This window comes from Temnothorax nylanderi, unplaced genomic scaffold (assembly GCF_030848795.1).
Source record: "Temnothorax nylanderi isolate EJ_2023f unplaced genomic scaffold, tnyl_v1.0 TNYL_tig0603_pilon, whole genome shotgun sequence".
In the NCBI taxonomy this organism is placed as follows: domain Eukaryota; kingdom Metazoa; phylum Arthropoda; class Insecta; order Hymenoptera; family Formicidae; genus Temnothorax; species Temnothorax nylanderi.
In genome coordinates, this window is record NW_027249665.1 from 53978 (window position 1) to 72068 (window position 18091).

The following is an 18091-nucleotide window of genomic DNA, read 5'->3' on the forward strand; positions in this document are numbered from 1 at the left end:
GATAAGCAAATTGCCTGCAATATGACAATAGATTGGCAGTATATTTGCTCACATATCACAACAGATTTGATATCATCTGTGTCCGCATTAAACTCGTTTTTTTGCCGGCAAAACCGATAAAAATCTGACAGCGAATTGTTGGCAAAAACCGGACAGAATGTCATTTCGTAAACATGTAAATGAAATATATTATTTAAATTATATGATTGCAAAATGACAGATTTTTTTCAGTTTGCAGTCAATCTGCCATTATATTCTGTTAGCGGATTCTGTTACATTTCTACTGATAAAATTCTATTGACAAAATTTATAGCAGATACTTTCAAAATCTGCTCTCGATAGATTTGGCTAGGATATTCAAGTCAGAGATTTTGACAGGGAACACATTATTGGCATGAGATATTGTAATGCTTTTTCAATGAACTTCTGTAATTCAACTCTTTCTTGATATGCTGTTTTTTTTATGAACAATAGTATATTTATTCTACTATTACAAGCAATAGGTTGTATTATATATTTCTTACATTATTTAAGGGGGCAGTATGGGTCTATTGCACATATTTTCAAGAATTTTTTTGTCATAGTAAAATGTATTGAAATATCTCGAAACTTTTATATATTTTCTCACATATATTGAAGTACATAAAAAAATTGTTTTTTCTTATTTATGGCGACAAAATGGCGACTGTAAGGGTACCCCATAGAAATCTGGTTGACATGATATCTCGAGTTAGAAACGTCTGAAACAAAAAATTCAAACGGGATATTAAAATATAAGTAAGTGGCTATAGCCGGTACTAAAATTAAACATTTTGGGTAAAAAGAAACAAAATGGCGGACTTTTGAATATCTCGACCCTTTTTTGCAACTAAAATTGTTTTAAAAAAGGGTTAAAAATAATTAAAAATTTATGATTTTAGTACGGGCTGAAACTATACATGTACTGAACAATCCCTAAAAATTTCAGCCCAATCGGTTAAATAGTTTCTCCAAAATCGTGTCAACCAGATCGAAAAACGAAAAGTGTTTGTACACTAATTCTACATATATATAGTACACGAAAATGATGTTTTTAGAAAATCGAATTTTTCAAAAAAATAGACCCATACTGCCCCCTTAAGTTCTATTTAATGATTTTTTATATTTGAAATTGTCAATTTTAATTATTTAAATGCAAATAACGATATATTATTTTACAGCATTGTGCTTCTACAGTCAAAAACGTCTACACAATATCGTCTTAAAATAATATTCAGTCATGCCATAAAAAATGTCGAAGTAATATCGGAAGCCGAAATGCTTGTGCCGGAATTGTTTTCATTATCATCTGCAAATCTTTCACATGTGATGGTTACTAAAAGAAAGAATATTGTTATGCAATTATTATTGGACAATCGATTTCCAGTTAAAGAGGAGGATGGTATTTTATTGATAGAAGATACTGTGTCGATAGAACCCCCATATTATCCCGAAAATTGTACCTGTACTAATAGTATTATTCTTAATAAATTACAGAGTATTTTACGCAAATAAATGTAAAAGTTGAATAAAATCAACGGAACCAAAACAAAACCATATTCCAAGAATATCATGATTTATCCTAAAAATATATATATATATTTTTTTTAAATGGTGTTCGCGATCGAACCTAAAACCGGCGCAGTTTAATTAATCCAGCGAATAATACAGCGAATTAAAATTACACAGGTCTTCAAAATAATTTCTGTTAAATTCTGCCTTTCAATTTAAAGTTGTCTAAATTCAAAGTTATAAAACTAAGAATAGATCCGTTCGCAGAAATAATCATATATTTCCCGGAACACGAGAAGGGCAGAAAAACAGAGCTAAGTTTTTGCCTATACCGACTCGCTCCTTTGTCTCGGGGCCTCGGTGCGCGAGGCAAACACTCGGGGGAAAGCGAGCGGGCGGTATACCAAAACAGCTGATCGGTTGCTGACCTCGAGATCAGCTGAGCCATTGACATTCGTCAAATTACGGATTTCGCGGGATGTCGACACTGTCGACAGCCGATTGGCTCAACGGATTTTTCGGCTCGTCTACCGGGGTCCGGAGGATTCGAGAAAATTCCGAAGTTCGCTGGGAATAAAACCCCGGGCCTCCGCGCGCGAGCTCGCACTCGACCAGAATATTGCGGCGAAAGTGTTTCCTTAAATCGAAACAAATTCTCTTTCGATTCTAATGCTACGTTCAAAAACTTCACCCGGGTGCACCCGCCGAGGCTCACGCTGTTCGGAAACGTTCGGGTTGTACCAGTGTGACAAAGATGAAGTCGTTCGGAAACTTCACCCGGGTGCACCTCCAGGAGGAAAATTTTCCACCCTGAAATTTCAGGGTGAATGCGGGTAACTTATTGAATTTGGCGGAATTTTTTAAACTATAGCAATGGAGTTTCTTCTTCTATGGAACTCTGGCAGCTATTATGTAACTTTTATGATTCCGATCGGAATCTCACGTTTCCGATCGGTGAGTTCTCGATCACAATTCCGTTCGTGTCTTTAGCTATTATGAATTTTGTCGAAATCGGAACGGAATCGGGTTTTCGTACGTTTTGGTAAATGCGAAATGTGAATAGTGAAACAAGCGGAACGGGCGAAACGGACAGTTTCAACCAATCACAGTGCAAAAAAACGCGTCATTTGTAAGTGTCACACGCTGCAGAAACATGACAGAAAATGTAAGTAAAATATTTATCTTGATAATAATTATCTACAAAAATATATATAATATATATATATATATATAGGGGAGACCGGGGCTAAGCCGACACTATTTTTTCAAAGGCAATTTTTAATATTTAATTAAAATTTTTAGGCAAATTCAATGGTACATATTTAAAGAGTGTTTCTTCAGGTACAAAATTGATTCAGGAAGTTTTGCTGTACGTCGCTTTGTTTTGCCGCCAGGAAAGGAAAAGTGACGCGAAGACAAATTTTCGAATTGAAAAATGCCGGGGCAAACTCGACACCCCGCCGGGGCAAACTCAACACTTTGTCTGATCGACACAATTTGATCTGGAACTTATTTTTTACTGTCTGAAAATGAAAATACATTGTTTATTGTGTATTTAAAAAGTACAAAAATTCGGAATAAAGTAGCTAGAACAATCATTTAAAATAATGAGAACAAAAATTGTTGAACTTTCAATTATCTTCATCTAAACTCATGTCTGAAAAACAATTAATGCAGGTAAACTCGCGATCGGACGTGCGCATACATTTGTCATGAGCCATACGGCTGCATGACAAGCATCGTTTGTTACTGGGAGCCGACGAAACGGCGTGGTGTTGACTTTGCCCCGGACGTCGTTTTTCACTTTTGTCACTTCAAAAACATGAAAATTTTGAAAATATGCAAAAACGATTATCGGATTCATATAGAGCATCAAATTTCCCATCAAAATCACTTACCGGTAGATTCGCAAGAGTAAAGCTCGATGAAAGAGTAGACATTTTCGAGAGATCAGAAAAATTACTTTTCACTATCAAAAACGCTATTATGTCGCGCTAAAAATTACACTATAACTCAGAATGTTACCAAATTCCGTTGATAATACTGGCACATAAAGACGCATTTACAGTAGGAAAGGCAAGTTTCTACGATAGATTTAAATTGGCAAAAAGCCTAGTGTCAAGTTTGCCCCGTTGTCGGCTTAGCCCCGGTCTCCCCTACATATATATTAAATATTTATCTTATTAATAATTACTGAAATAATCATAGAGAAGTGCACAAGACTTGATAAATTATTTCGCTAACCTTTATTTAATATGCCGTAAAAAAATTGTTTTAAAGTAAAAAATCTAATAAAATGCGTTTTCCTCAAAACAATACTTTTAGATATAGTGAATTTTCACAGAACGGCAACGATATGTTTTTAAATATTTCTGCAAAAAATATACATAAATTAAAAATAGGCTCCGAAATATGATTATTTGTAATTATCATTTTAATATATATTATATACATTATATATATTATATACATTATATATATTATATACATTATATATATTATATATATTGTATATTATATATATTGTATATTTATATCCTATATATATTTAAATGTTATCTTTTTTTTAAATAGAAACGCAAAAAGACTACATCTGAGCAGCGACTTTTGTATGCAATTTATGGAGGAACACCCAGATCTTGCACAGAATCGAGTGCAAGGTACAGACGCAAAGAAAAGAAGTAGAATGCTGTGGGAGCAACTTTCCGATAGTCTCAATAGTTGTGGAAACGGGACTACAAAAACTGTCGATAAATGGATTAAAGTAAGGACTATAATTGTAACATTTATATATGTATAATAAATGGTACATGATTTATAGTTATCACTTTTATAATAATAATGTTCTATACTTTATAGTCATGGCGAGACTGGCGCGTTGATGTTAAAGCAAAGGCGGCAAAATTAAAAAGTTATCAGGGAGGTACAGGAGGAGGAGGCACAAGCAGTACTCCTCTGCTAGAAATAGAGGAACGATTAATATCGTTAATGGGCATAGAGGCAGCAATTGGCCATGAAAATGTTATTGATCCAGCAGAGGTTGGTACATTTAAATTACTATTTAGTACTAAATTAACCCTCTGTGTACACACGTTTTCCGGTACCTTCCCAGTGCTTACGTGGGTCTGTCACGTTTGACGCTATTTTTCCCTACCTAAAAAAAATCTGAAAAAATTCACAAAACATCTGTCTAAATTGTATTTGACGATTTTATAGTCATTTTGATAAACATTGCTTATTTAATATATATTTCTAGCAGACTTGCAAGTTTTACAGTTACAAGCAGACATTTTTGCTCGGACGCCGCGCCGTAGACTCATATACATATTGAGGGTTAAATTTCTTTGATTTTCTCTTCATCTTCTCTTTCTATACGCGCCGTTTTATTTATCCATCCCTTTTATTATTCCTTCTTTCTTTATATAACCAGAAGTTTAGACAGAGCATCTATTACCTGTAATATTGATCCCGCAGAATCCTCCATACATTTTATACAAAATCGTCACTCTAACAATTACACCGCATCCAGATCATCTACATCTTCAAATCACAACACACAAAATAATAATAATTCCACAGTATCCAGATTATATACATCAAGTTGTAACACACAAAATAATAATAATTCCACAGTATCCAGATTATCTACATCAAGTTGTAACACACAAAATAATAATTCCATCGCATCCAGACCATCTACATCAAGTTGTAACACACAAAATAATAATTCCACCGCATCTAGATCATCTATATTAAATCGTAACATACAAAATAATAATAATTCTCCCGCATCCAGACCACCTACATTTTCGTCAAATCATAACACACTTTCACCTTCTTCTCCATCAATCTGTCTGCCATCTACAGCTTCATTTGCTCCACGAATATTGCTCTCCCCATCCGTTCATTCAAATCCATCAAATAATCAGAAAACCACTCCACTCCATTCTAATTCTTCTTCACCTGAAATATGCACATCCATTCATGCAAAAAATAATAACAAAGCAACATTGCTCCCTTCTTCTGCATCGCATCTTCCTCCTACTTCAGAAAAAAGAAAATACAAGACCAAACGGTTACAAAAAGAAAGACTTACAGAAGTCCGTGGTAAGAGAATCTAACAAAATGCTAATGCATCTTTTTCTTTAAAGATGTTAATAAATAAATAAATAAATAAATAAACTTCTATTTAGAAACCTTAGCATCTTACTTTCATGTACAGTATATTCTCTCTTTTTTATAGATATTGATTTAGAAATATTACGTGAGATGCAAGCACAAACAGCTGCAATAAAAACGTTAACAGAGGCGGTTATGAATATTGCAGCATCTATTAAACAAATTGCAAATGCAAAATTGGTACGTATATTAACATTATTATTATCCCTCGAAAGCCACACTAGGGTCTCAGGGACTCCAATAAAATTTGGGAACTACGTTTGAAACTATCATTTATATTTTTAAATGCGTATTTTTTGGTAATAATTTTATTTGACAAATTCTGAGATTAGCATTATAATTCTCATTAAATTTACGAGCAATTTAAAAAAAAAACATTACAATACGTTGAATAAAGCCATTTATAATAATCTGTCAGCGAGTCGATTACGTGTGCGTTGTCCTTGATGAAACAAAGCTCTGCCCTCTACTAATGGCTGCACCATTTCAATTTCATCATTATGTTCCAAAGCCATAATGGCTTCTTCAGGCTCCGGAGGATCGGGCATTCTAGCCCGTATGCACATATTGTGCAGTACCGCACAAGCGTTTATAATTTGCGCTGCTTTTTCAGGTGCATATTCTAGAGTCCTGTATCTTAAAAGGCACCTAAATCTTTTTTTTAGAATGCCTATACAACGTTCTACAGCATTTCGCGTACTGCTATGACGTTCGTTAAAATGTTCTTGTACGCCGGGTTGCGCATCAGCGAATGGTGTTATTATAACCATGGTTCTAACGGATATCCAGAATCTCCTTGAGAATTGAAACAAAAATGGGAAAAAGGCTATTAAGTACTCTCCCACTTGGGTTTTATTTATTTATTTTTTAAATAAAGATACTATCACTTGAGTTTAATTTTTTGAAAGTACAATATAGTTATTTTTTTATGTAATATATATGTATAATTGGCGCAATTTTAAAGATTACATTCATTTTTAAAATGATGAAATAATATAAAAACCTTAATTAGCAAAATTAAGCAAAACAATAATTTTAATAAATTATTTTAAAGATTGTGCGACTTATGTTTTACAATGAGCAATTACCAAATAGCCAACACTGATTGCCAGCTTCATATTGTGCTTGTAGAAGGTGCCTTACATAGCAGTGTCTCCATACAAATGAATCATGAGTGGAGCCGGGATATCTTGCCACTATATTTATTATATTTAGATCCGTATCACATATCTATGAAAAGACGATTTAATATTATAATATTAAGTATAATATATTTTTCTATTATTAAATATTGATTGTATTAAAAATTAAAGATATATTTACAATTTGTACATGTTGTGCATGATAACCTTTTCTATTAACATATAATCCTTCATGTACAACAGGAATTTTTATTGCTATGTTAGTTCCGTCTACAAATCCCAATAATCCCGGAATTCTAGAATTGTTATAATTCCTATACGAAAAACATAACTTTATTATACTATAGTTTATTAAAAAGTTTTATCTTTTATGATTTTTGCAGACGCAGAGCAGTTCAACAAATATGGAAACGGAGTAATAACAAAAATAATTAAAGACTAGAATCATATTCATTAATGTTATAATGTGTTACTGTTTAATGTACCAGCTCGCGCAGAAGCCAGGTCTAATGATTTGATGAGGGAACTAACACGAAACCAAATAGTGGACTGTTCAGAGACTGTGTATTTGCAAAGAAATATATACCAATGGCAGAACATATATCGTACAAATAAATAGAATGCAATAAAGTAAGCTGTTTCTTATATAATGCTGTTCAGGAGTGCGGTAGTCAAGCCCAGTGAGGTGGCAGCACCTCCTGGACGATCGTGCGGATCGTTTCGAATAGCGATGGCACGTGATGCTAGCATGCTCCGGCCTTCGCCTTGCCGATATCGCCGGCATTCCGGCAGTTACTCTCTTGCTTTCGTGAACAATGGCAGTCTAAATTCTAACGCTCGCGTAATCATTTATTCGGTCGGGCACTCAGTAAGGATAAACCTCATCTTTGAGGCCAATGGACCTCATTAAGATTGTTACGCGGATTAATTAAACTGAGGTCCAGTGTCTCGTTGGTTAATCTCGTGAAACGTCTCATTTTCTAAAGCCACGTGGCTGCTGATTGTAATCGGAACGATTCAACGGCCTCACGTTGTACTCTACGCAAGTAAATCAGTTTAGCACGGTACTCATCGTTATTGTATAAACCGCTCACGCTCAGTTAATTAGTACATAACGCAGTGTATATAGTGTATATAGTGATTTACGACTCTGTGAAAGAAATAAATCCTGAAACTCAGTGCCGATCTGTTCATTTCAATTACCCCGTTGTATGATCTACTCATTCGTGTGTTAGCATTCTATCAGCCAAGCTCATTCTCAAACATTTGGTCCTTCGAGCCGGATACAACGGGGATTGAAAGGAGTGAAAATTCAGTGACTCTCGGTTAATCGCGGTACGCAGTGTCGGTGCGCGCCGCCATTTCACGGTTCTCGAACGATCCTTCACGCTCAACATGTCAGAAAAAGATGTCAACAAACCCATGGATTCCGGACGTAGCACTCCGACACAAACACTCAAGGTACCATCACAAACTAAGACTAGTGAGCAAACAGAACCGTCAAGGACGTCTCAACGTACAAAATCCCCAGCTCGCCTTTCAGCAGAGCTCTACTTAAAATGCAGAACCCAGATGTGTCGAGTGGAATCAATTCGGAAGCTTGTGGAATCTATCCCTGATTCAGCAACGGAGACTTCTCTTGGAAGAGTGACGGCTCAAATTACTCAACTGGAGGAGCTGCACAAAGCGTTCCTCAAGGAACATACCTACTTTGAAGTAGCATGGCCGGAATCATTCTTGGACCATGAATACTTCAGCAACAATGTGCACTTTAACGAGACACTTCTGGTTTGTTCAGGCAGAGAGACGCTGACGCAATTCAAGCATGAACTCACTGAACCACTCCTCACGCAAAATTTGACTACTCAATTGAATCGCCCTGCTCATCCGAGGCTGCCAGAAATCTCACTACCAAGTTTTGATGGCAGCTACACAGCGTGGCCACAATTCAAGGAGCTCTTTTCGTCCGTAATCATGGACAGTTCACGATTAACTAATGTCGAGAAGTTACATTATTTGAGATCGTCCTTGAAGGGCTCACCGGCCCAGCTCATACAAAATCTTTCGATGACAGGAGATTCATTAATGCCATCTTGGGAACTACTTATCGGGCGCTATGAAAATAAACGCCTTATAATACAAGCACATCTCGATCAGCTGTCCAGCATCAGAACGCCCGCTCACAAAAACGCGTCATCCCTGACGAAGCTCATCAGTACGGTGACCGAAGCAACCAATGCCTTACAGTCGTTAGGCATCTCAGAACAGCTGGGAAATTGTATGTTAGTGCATCACGTATCAAGATTCCTGGACAGTGACACAAGAGAAGCATGGGAAACCTCACTCGGTGCTTCTCAAGAATTTCCCAAGTTTGAGCTACTCATGGAGTTTCTCACTGCCAAGGCAAGGGCACTGGAAAGAGTGGAGGCCGCTAATGCTCAGTCAAAGCCAACTCAACGAAAGGCAACTGCTCACCACGCGTCCTCAAAACCAACCACGCCGTCCTCATCAGCCAATCAGTCCAAGCCGGCACCCTATGCTTGTGACATGTGCAACGCCAATCACTTCATAGTGACCTGTGAAAGGTTCCGGCAACTCACGCCTGCACAACGAAAGGGAATTGCAGAAACAAAACGCCTCTGCTATAATTGTCTTGGCAGACACAACGCTCGTGCATGCAGATCAACTCAAGGGTGCAAAACATGTTCTGCTCGACATCACACCATGCTTCACTCAACTTCATCGACACCGACACAGCCGACCACCTCACCCTCTCAGCAAGTAGCGGCTACTTCAACCTCATCACCCTCAACAACATGCTGAGGCGATGTTGCAATCGTCAACCAGGCAACTCAGTGCTCAAGGTCAACACACACCTTGCTAGCCACTGCAATGGCCCACGTTCGCTCAGCGGTGGCCACTCACACAGTCAGACTTCTCGTTGATTCAGGATCAGAACTCACGTTTGTTTCAGAAAGGCTCGTCACTCAGCTCTCACTCAAGCGACAACATTCGTCAGTTTCGATCACTGGAATTGGTGGCAACCAAACAACTCAAACCAAGGGAGTGGTTGACCTCAGTCTGCATTCAACTCATTCTCACGCAGCTGTCACCGTCCGTGCTCACATACTCAAGACACTGACAACGATTCTGCCAACATTTGAATCCCCTCAACAAGATTGGCCTCATCTTCAACATCTAAAACTGGCGGATCCGGAATTTCTCAAACCAAGAGAAATTGATCTTATCATTGGAGCTGACTCGTATGGACAAGTCATCAAACCTAACCTTAAGAAATGCACGTCAGACTCACCAGTTGCTCAATTATCCATATTTGGTTGGCTCGTTCTTGGCCCAGTTCGGTCCACAATCCCTACTCACACAAGGACGGCACATCATACCAAGGTACTCCAGCAGGACACCAACCTAGAAGAACTGTTAACGAAATTCTGGATACAGGAGGAGCCTCCAACGGCAACCACAGCTTCACTCACCACAGACGAACAGGAGTGCGAGACTCACTTCAGGACTACTCATTCACGGGACTCTACTGGTCGATACATCGTCCGCATTCCATTCAAGTTGTCAACTAGTATCTTAGGAAACTCATATGAGGCAGCACGTAGAAGTCTACAGGGAACTCTCAAAAGGTTCAAACGAGATAGTGAACTTCAGAAACTTTACACCCAGTTTATGCAAGAGTATGAACAACTCGATCACATGGCTAAAATCCCATCAAATACATCAAGAAGTTCAACTCATTATTATTTGCCTCATCATGGAGTACTCAAACCTGACAGTGAAACTACGAAGCTGAGAGTAGTGTTCAACGGGTCTTGTGCCACTTCTACGGGCTTCTCGCTAAATGACACCATGTACACCGGAGCAAACCTGTTGCTCAACATCTTTGATGTACTCATCTGGATCCGACAGCACCGATACCTATTTTCTACTGACATCACCAAGATGTACCGTCAAATCAAAGTGCATCCATCCGATTGGGATTTGCAACGCATCATCTGGATAGACGAGCTATACAACGAAGTACTGTACTACCTCACCACTGTCACCTATGGAACGAAAGCTGCCCCATTCCTTGCAGTGAGAACTCTTCTCCAACTGGCTAAGGATGAAGGCCACAGGTTTCCCCTCGCATTGCCGCCAATCGAGCGTGGGAGATGTGTGGACGACATGTTCGGTGGATCAGACACAATCAAACATCTCATCAAAATAGCTCATCAACTCAGAGATCTGTGTAATGCGGGCGGATTTCCTCTAGCAAAGTGGCACTCCAATCATCCTGAACTCCTAAAGGCAATCTCATCGAAAACAGTCGCTCACTCTTCAGTCTCACTTGACGATTGCAACACAAAACTACTCGGTCTCAAATGGTCGCCTCAGGAAGATACATTTTCTGTCTCAACCATGTTACCAGCTCACCAGGGTCAATTCACAAAACGCCTCATATTGTCTGAAGTGGCTCAGATATTTGATCCACTAGGTTTTCTCTCACCAGTAGTGATCAAAGCAAAGATGCTTCTTCAAGAACTTTGGCTTCACAAACTCAGCTGGGATGATCCACTACCATTCCAGGTCGTCTCACGTTGGCTCAACATCAGAAAGGATCTCACCAGCCTGGCCAGGCTCTCAATTCCTCGTTGGTTCAACACAACCAGCAGCTCAATAGTGGACCTTCATGGCTTTTCTGATGCATCTCAATTCGCCATGGCTGCCGTGATTTACTTGACGGCATATACACCATCCACAGGTACTCAATCGACATTTATCTGCTCAAAAACAAAGGTCGCGCCGCTGAAGCGACTAACCATCCCGAGGTTAGAGCTCACGGCAGCTCTCATATTGGCAAAACTCATGAAGCATGTCCTAGCCACACTCACAATGGACATCAGGGACAAATACCTGTGGACAGATTCTCAAGCAACGCTCGCGTGGATCAAAACTCATGCGTCTCGCTGGAAAGACTACGTACGCAACAGGGTGTCTCAAATTCAGGAACTCACTGAGGGAGCTCATTGGAAATACGTGCCAAGCGCAGCCAATCCAGCTGACTGTGCTTCAAGAGGCGTCACAATGGCTCAACTTGAAACCCATGCACTTTGGTGGACGGGACCACCTTGGATCTTAGCCTCTGAAACCTCATGGCCCACCCAACCTACTCAATTCGACGGGCAATGCACATTCGAGTCTCGTCCAGGAACCTCGCTTTTCACGACTCAATCAGCTCAAGAATATCATTGGGATCTCATCTATAGGTACTCAACCCTCAATAAATTACTCAGAATCACAGCTCTTTGTTTCAGATTTTGCTCACGGTTACAACGCAAGCTCAACTCATCACCAGCTAGTCTCATTACCCTGGCTGACATGGAAAGGGCACGAACTTTCTGGATCAATGCCACTCAAGCTGCCCTTTTCACCCACGAACTCAAGGTGTTACATTCCAACTCTCTGTTGCCAACATCTCACCCATTTAGTCGCCTCACAGCGTTCATCGACAATCAGGGCACTATTAGAGTGGGTGGTCGTCTCAATAACGCTGCACTCACGTACGAAGGTAAACACCAAGCAATTTTGCCTCGTGATTCAAAGTTATCTGAACTCATTATAGATCAAGCGCACAGATCTACCATGCATGGAGGCACTCAGCTCACGTTGGCTCATATCAGACAACTTTACTGGATAGTTGGTGGACGAGCTTCTGTCAAATCCCACATCTTGCGGTGTGTGGTGTGTGCTCGGCAAAGGGGGATCCGTGCTCATCAATTGATGGGCCAACTACCTCTGACCCGAGTCACACCCTCACGTGCATTCGCTCACACTGGACTTGATTATGCAGGGCCAATCATCCTTAAGACTACCAAGGGAAGAGGAGCAAAAACCTACAAAGCATGGATTTGTGTCTTTGTGTGTCTCACTACATCAGCCGTACATCTAGAGGTCGTCTCCGATTACTCAACGGAAGGGTTCATCTCAACGTATAGACGATTCACTTCGAGAAGGGGAGTGCCTGCCTCCTTGACCTCAGACTGCGGAACAAACTTTATTGGAGCCGACAGGGAGCTTCGGAAGTTATTCACTCAATATACTCAAGAAAATCAACTCATCACGGCAATGCTCACAGAAAATAAAACTCAGTGGAGTTTCAACCCACCTGCTGCCCCGCATATGGGAGGAAAGTGGGAAGCTGCAGTGAAATCCATTAAATTCCATATAAGGCGCACTGTGGGTGAAACGCGGCTCACCTTTGAGGAGTCAATGACGCTGCTCACGCAAATCGAGGCTGTACTCAACTCAAGACCTCTGGAGCCTCTCAGCGACGACCCGGAAGATATCTCAGCCCTCACACCAGGACATTTTCTCATTGGAACAGCCCTCACTGCCATACCAGAACCTTCACTTATTGATCTCTCTACTTCTAGGTTGTCAAGATGGCAATTCATTCAACAGAAGGTTCAGCAATTTTGGTCTCAATGGTCAGCTCACTACCTACAACGACAGCAGGCAATCTTAAAATGGCATCATCCGTCAAATCTCATTAAGCCAGGCTCATTAGTCTTGCTCACCGATGAGAGATTTCCTCCCTGCAAGTGGCCTCTTGCCCGTGTCCTAACATTAATGCCGGGCAAGGATGGCCTCACCAGGGTGGTACAGCTGAAAACCGCTACCACTACACTCACCAGGCCCATCACCAAGCTTGCTGTGCTGCCAGTGTATCATCCTGAGTAACTTATTAAAGATCACTCAAGGGACATCATCAACTTGGTTGCTGATGGCGGGCAGAAATGTTCAGGAGTGCGGTAGTCAAGCCCAGTGAGGTGGCAGCACCTCCTGGACGATCGTGCGGATCGTTTCGAATAGCGATGGCACGTGATGCTAGCATGCTCCGGCCTTCGCCTTGCCGATATCGCCGGCATTCCGGCAGTTACTCTCTTGCTTTCGTGAACAATGGCAGTCTAAATTCTAACGCTCGCGTAATCATTTATTCGGTCGGGCACTCAGTAAGGATAAACCTCATCTTTGAGGCCAATGGACCTCATTAAGATTGTTACGCGGATTAATTAAACTGAGGTCCAGTGTCTCGTTGGTTAATCTCGTGAAACGTCTCATTTTCTAAAGCCACGTGGCTGCTGATTGTAATCGGAACGATTCAACGGCCTCACGTTGTACTCTACGCAAGTAAATCAGTTTAGCACGGTACTCATCGTTATTGTATAAACCGCTCACGCTCAGTTAATTAGTACATAACGCAGTGTATATAGTGTATATAGTGATTTACGACTCTGTGAAAGAAATAAATCCTGAAACTCAGTGCCGATCTGTTCATTTCAATTACCCCGTTGTATGATCTACTCATTCGTGTGTTAGCATTCTATCAGCCAAGCTCATTCTCAAACAAATGCAAAGAAAAAGTAATTAGTCGTAAAGATCCCTTCCGTGATATTTTATTACGTATCTGTCTCTTAGTAATACTTATTTCACGAGAATGATTTTCATGTTGTGTACAACACTGAGTTGAAGATGATACGTATCTCGAATTATCTGATTTTGATGTCCTGCAGATTTTCAGGAGACTAATCGTTTTACTTTTATCCAGAAAAGGATCTTAATTATTAAACATGTATAATGAACACAATATATGTTAAGAACACAGAAATAATATAAGAAATAAGACGAATAGACTTAATGTGCCAACTCAATTGGTCTCTGATATATAATCTTTTAGAAAACAACACTACTCAGTTTCTCAAGTTAACCAGTAATACAAGAGATAATAATATGATAATTATTATTCTCAATCTCAATGAACAATAGAATATATGCAATGTATAGCAGTGTTCATTAACAGTGACACGTTAAGTCCGTTCTTAAAGAAAGCAAATATCGCTCAAATCATTATATCTAAATCATACCTTAAAGTAATCGCTAATGAAACGCTCGCACGAATGTATATGAACTTATCTCTTATCTTCGTTATAAAGAAAACGCTCATAATAATGTTAAAGAAACGCAAACGACAGATTTGTCCTTGAATCGTGTTAAACAGTTAATGAAACGCTTGTTTACAAAAAGAAACGATTGATTTGATCACTCTCAAGTATGTAAGGATTAACATAACGTTGTTAATGAAAAGTATTATCGTTACATTTAATGAATCAAATCGAATATTGAAGAAACTTTATCGACGATCGTCATTTTACCAAAGAAATAGTTTCGAATTATAGTTACTGAGCTCAGTATTTTCAATAAAGTTTAATTAATCCAGCAGATTTATCGTATCGTCTTTGTGAGATATGAATGATTCTCTCGTCGTGCTCTCAGATTATCTGGAACCAATAATCGGCAACGTGACAAGACCATGCGGTCGTCTCAGTGTTAGATCGTCATCTAACGCATTCTCATAAACGATCATTGGTTAAAGCAAAAAAAATTGACTCGTTACCTGATTACTGTCGACGACAGTGCATACAGTCTCATGATTTACGGCCTCGATCAAGATCGAAAGGGCCTTCTCTCGAGTGAAAATATTGGTCGTGTTACCAATCTCGCCAGAGCTTTCCAGAACGTTCCAGTAGAAGCTGCGTCGTCGTTTACCGTCTCTCTCTCTTTCTGTTCCTCGTTCAGTAGAATGGTTGATTCTCGATGTTGAATGTAATACGGCCTTTCAGAGGCGTACCGTCCTCGTCGTACAAATATTGATGCTTCAATCTATAACTCGTGAATATGCGGAATTTACCAATAGAAACAACAACTCTTTATGACGCAATAACTAACTCAACAAACGATCCGTCGCGTTGGACGTACAAAACGAGAATGAACGCTCGCTGCGCTGCACGAACGGACACGCCCGCTCCCGCATGCGCATTGATACATTCTCGACCGGTCGCAATACCCGGGCTGCCACGCGACCTCCCGTAACTTAGCCGGTCAACTGCGACTTTATTAATTTTTTTTTTAATCGTTTGTTGGTGATTGTTGGCCTAATTACGTTTGTTGGTTCTTAATTTTTTTTTTAATTAAAAAAGAAAAATTAGCCTTAAGTTAGCCGGAAAAATTTTATTTTTAATTTAAAAAAAGCTTAATCGATGCGTAATCGTTTGCTGATGATTGTTGGTCTAATTTTAGCGTTTGTTGGTTTATTATTAGTCTTAAAAACGAAAAAAACCGAAAAATTATCTCACGTTAAAAGCCGCATTTGCAGTAATCGAAGATTGGTTTATTTGCTTACGACTTAAGGTTTATTTATATAAATGTAAGGCTAACATCTATAAAACTGGCTATGAATACGGGCCTTAACATCGGCAGAAAATCGCGAAAAGATCAAGAAACATGAAACATGGTGGTATTTCCTGTCTTTTTGCGCCAAGCCATCGTTTGAACGAGAGACCGAGTGAGATTAAGGTAATTAATGTAGAATTCTATATGCTAATGTTTTAAGCAGAACTTTCTTTGATTTCTAATAGCGTTTTTCGAGCTGGTGCGCATTCAGTGCACATTAAAACCGTCATACACAAACCAACGTAAAGTGTATGTTTAGTATAAACAGGTTAAATCATGATTGCATTATTTGATAAAATATGTACTGGGTATTTTATCAGTCGAAATATTTGCATTTTACTTTGAATATTAGAGATTAAATCAGTGTATAAACAGCTTTAATGTGCATTGAGTGCGCACCAGCTCTGCCAGTGAAAAACGCTATAAGAGGATATATCTTATTTATTCTTGCATAGATAAACAGAATGTTATCGGAAAGTCATCTAAGCATTTTGAGAAGAATCTTCGGAAAGATGAACGTAGAAACCAATTGTTGCAATTAAGAGGAAAGAAGCACGAGCAAGTATTTGCGCAGAAGAGAAATCTCGGTGGTTTTTCTTCGTCACCTGTTCTTATCTGTGTCATACCGTTGCAAAGTGACGTGGACATTGTTAATTAGTTACAGCAGATACAATGTAAAGAACATTTTGTATCTGCTGTAACTAACATGGATGAAACTGCTAATGTTGCTACTAGTCCAAATGGCATTATACATATTGGGTACGCTATAAAACAGGAAAAGAACTTGTTTATTCTATTATTAGTGAGGTAAATTAAAAATTTGTTAATATTATATATATATATATATATATATATATATATATGTATTTGTATTAATTTAGTGTTTCAAGACTGAAACAGCGGTTTTCTATCATTGTACCGTTGATGGGTGACGTTTTAGCAACATTAGATGCAGCCAAAGTTGCTACCACGATACTCTTTGTTACTTCTGTCGCGAGTCAAGCAAACGATGGTACGCAAAGAGATATTATAGGCGATTGGGACAAGGAAATTATTATGTCTTGCCTTACTCAAGGTTTACCTTCTACAATAATTGCGGTGCATAATATTCAAAGACTTCATATTAAGGTAAGTAATGATACGTTTAACACTTTATATAAACTAAATAAATTCAAACGGCCAATTTCGAGCAATTATCAGGTGTTAAAGAAAAATATTTAATACATTCAATATAGTATACAATTTCGTTAACGTTTCGCGTCTTACTTGGCCTTCCTCAGAACAATAAAAATTACAAAAACGCATATATATCTCGCATTATTCTAAGAGTACAACGAATCAACTCATTACGACGCCACAATTTGCATTAATCCGGTCTCACCAAAGCAATCGGACAGTTAGTCATATTGAAGTCAAAAGTGTCAATTATTCGTCAATCCACGCACTGAGTCGGTCGCTTCTCCCGCTGTATGTCCCTTATTCGTCCATGAAAACTCATATGGATGTAAATTCCTTGTCTCACAACCATCTTAGTGACAACTATGTTAAAAATAGAATTCACATAAGACCGAAAAGAATTTTTGATTTAAAACGAGCTTAGCCACAAATGACTCACATAAGTAGTCGATGAAACAAAGAGCCGGGGTGAATTCATTACAACGTCTCGCACAACGTGTGTTCATCGTGAGAGATAGCGGACGACTGAGACGATACCCGCATTACAAGGACACGAAAACATAAATCTTTGTTATTAACCCAACGTTCAAGATAATCGATTCAAGATGTCAAAATAAGCATCGTTTAGCAGTTCCGTGTCTTTATTTAAATTTATACCATTAATCTGCTCTTTAATATGTATCATTTCTGCGGTTAATCTCTTTTTGTAATTATGCTCAACTTCCAGAATGCGCGTATTATCCCAGTCAAACGAATGATTAAATTTA

The 18091-nt window shown here is 38.9% G+C and overlaps 1 protein-coding gene and 2 long non-coding RNA genes across 4 annotated transcripts; 2 read left to right on the top strand and 1 right to left on the bottom strand.

Moving 5' to 3' along the window:
- Positions 1-1529: 1529 nt before the first annotated feature.
- LOC139784272 (uncharacterized) lies at positions 1530-14180 on the top strand. 2 transcript variants are annotated; one of them, XM_071723437.1, is made up of 5 exons: positions 1530-4294; positions 4390-4569; positions 5774-5889; positions 7235-12426; positions 12481-14180. In XM_071723437.1, the coding sequence occupies exons 4-5, from the start codon at positions 9744-9746 to the stop codon at positions 13596-13598; spliced, it is 3801 nt and encodes a 1266-aa protein (XP_071579538.1). In that variant the 5' UTR covers positions 1530-4294; positions 4390-4569; positions 5774-5889; positions 7235-9743; the 3' UTR covers positions 13599-14180. The 2 variants fall into 2 exon arrangements, with proteins under 2 accessions (XP_071579538.1, XP_071579537.1); XM_071723436.1 differs by having other exon boundaries at positions 7235-14180.
- Positions 6038-7228, bottom strand: LOC139784275 (uncharacterized). Its single transcript, XR_011721528.1, has 3 exons — positions 7033-7228; positions 6798-6939; positions 6038-6504 (listed from the first exon to the last, which is right to left on the bottom strand). It is a non-coding gene; the product is annotated as an uncharacterized lncRNA (long non-coding RNA).
- Positions 14181-15966: 1786 nt separating the features above from the next.
- Positions 15967-17269, top strand: LOC139784274 (uncharacterized). The gene is made up of 3 exons (XR_011721527.1): positions 15967-16271; positions 16604-16955; positions 17030-17269. It is a non-coding gene; the product is annotated as an uncharacterized lncRNA (long non-coding RNA).
- The last annotated feature ends 822 nt before the right edge of the window (positions 17270-18091 follow it).

Bases quoted from the DNA above. Each gene is read 5' to 3' on its own strand.
- LOC139784272 (XM_071723436.1), top strand. From the start codon at position 9,744: ATGGCCCACGTTCGCTCAGCGGTGGCCACTCACACAGTCAGACTTCTC.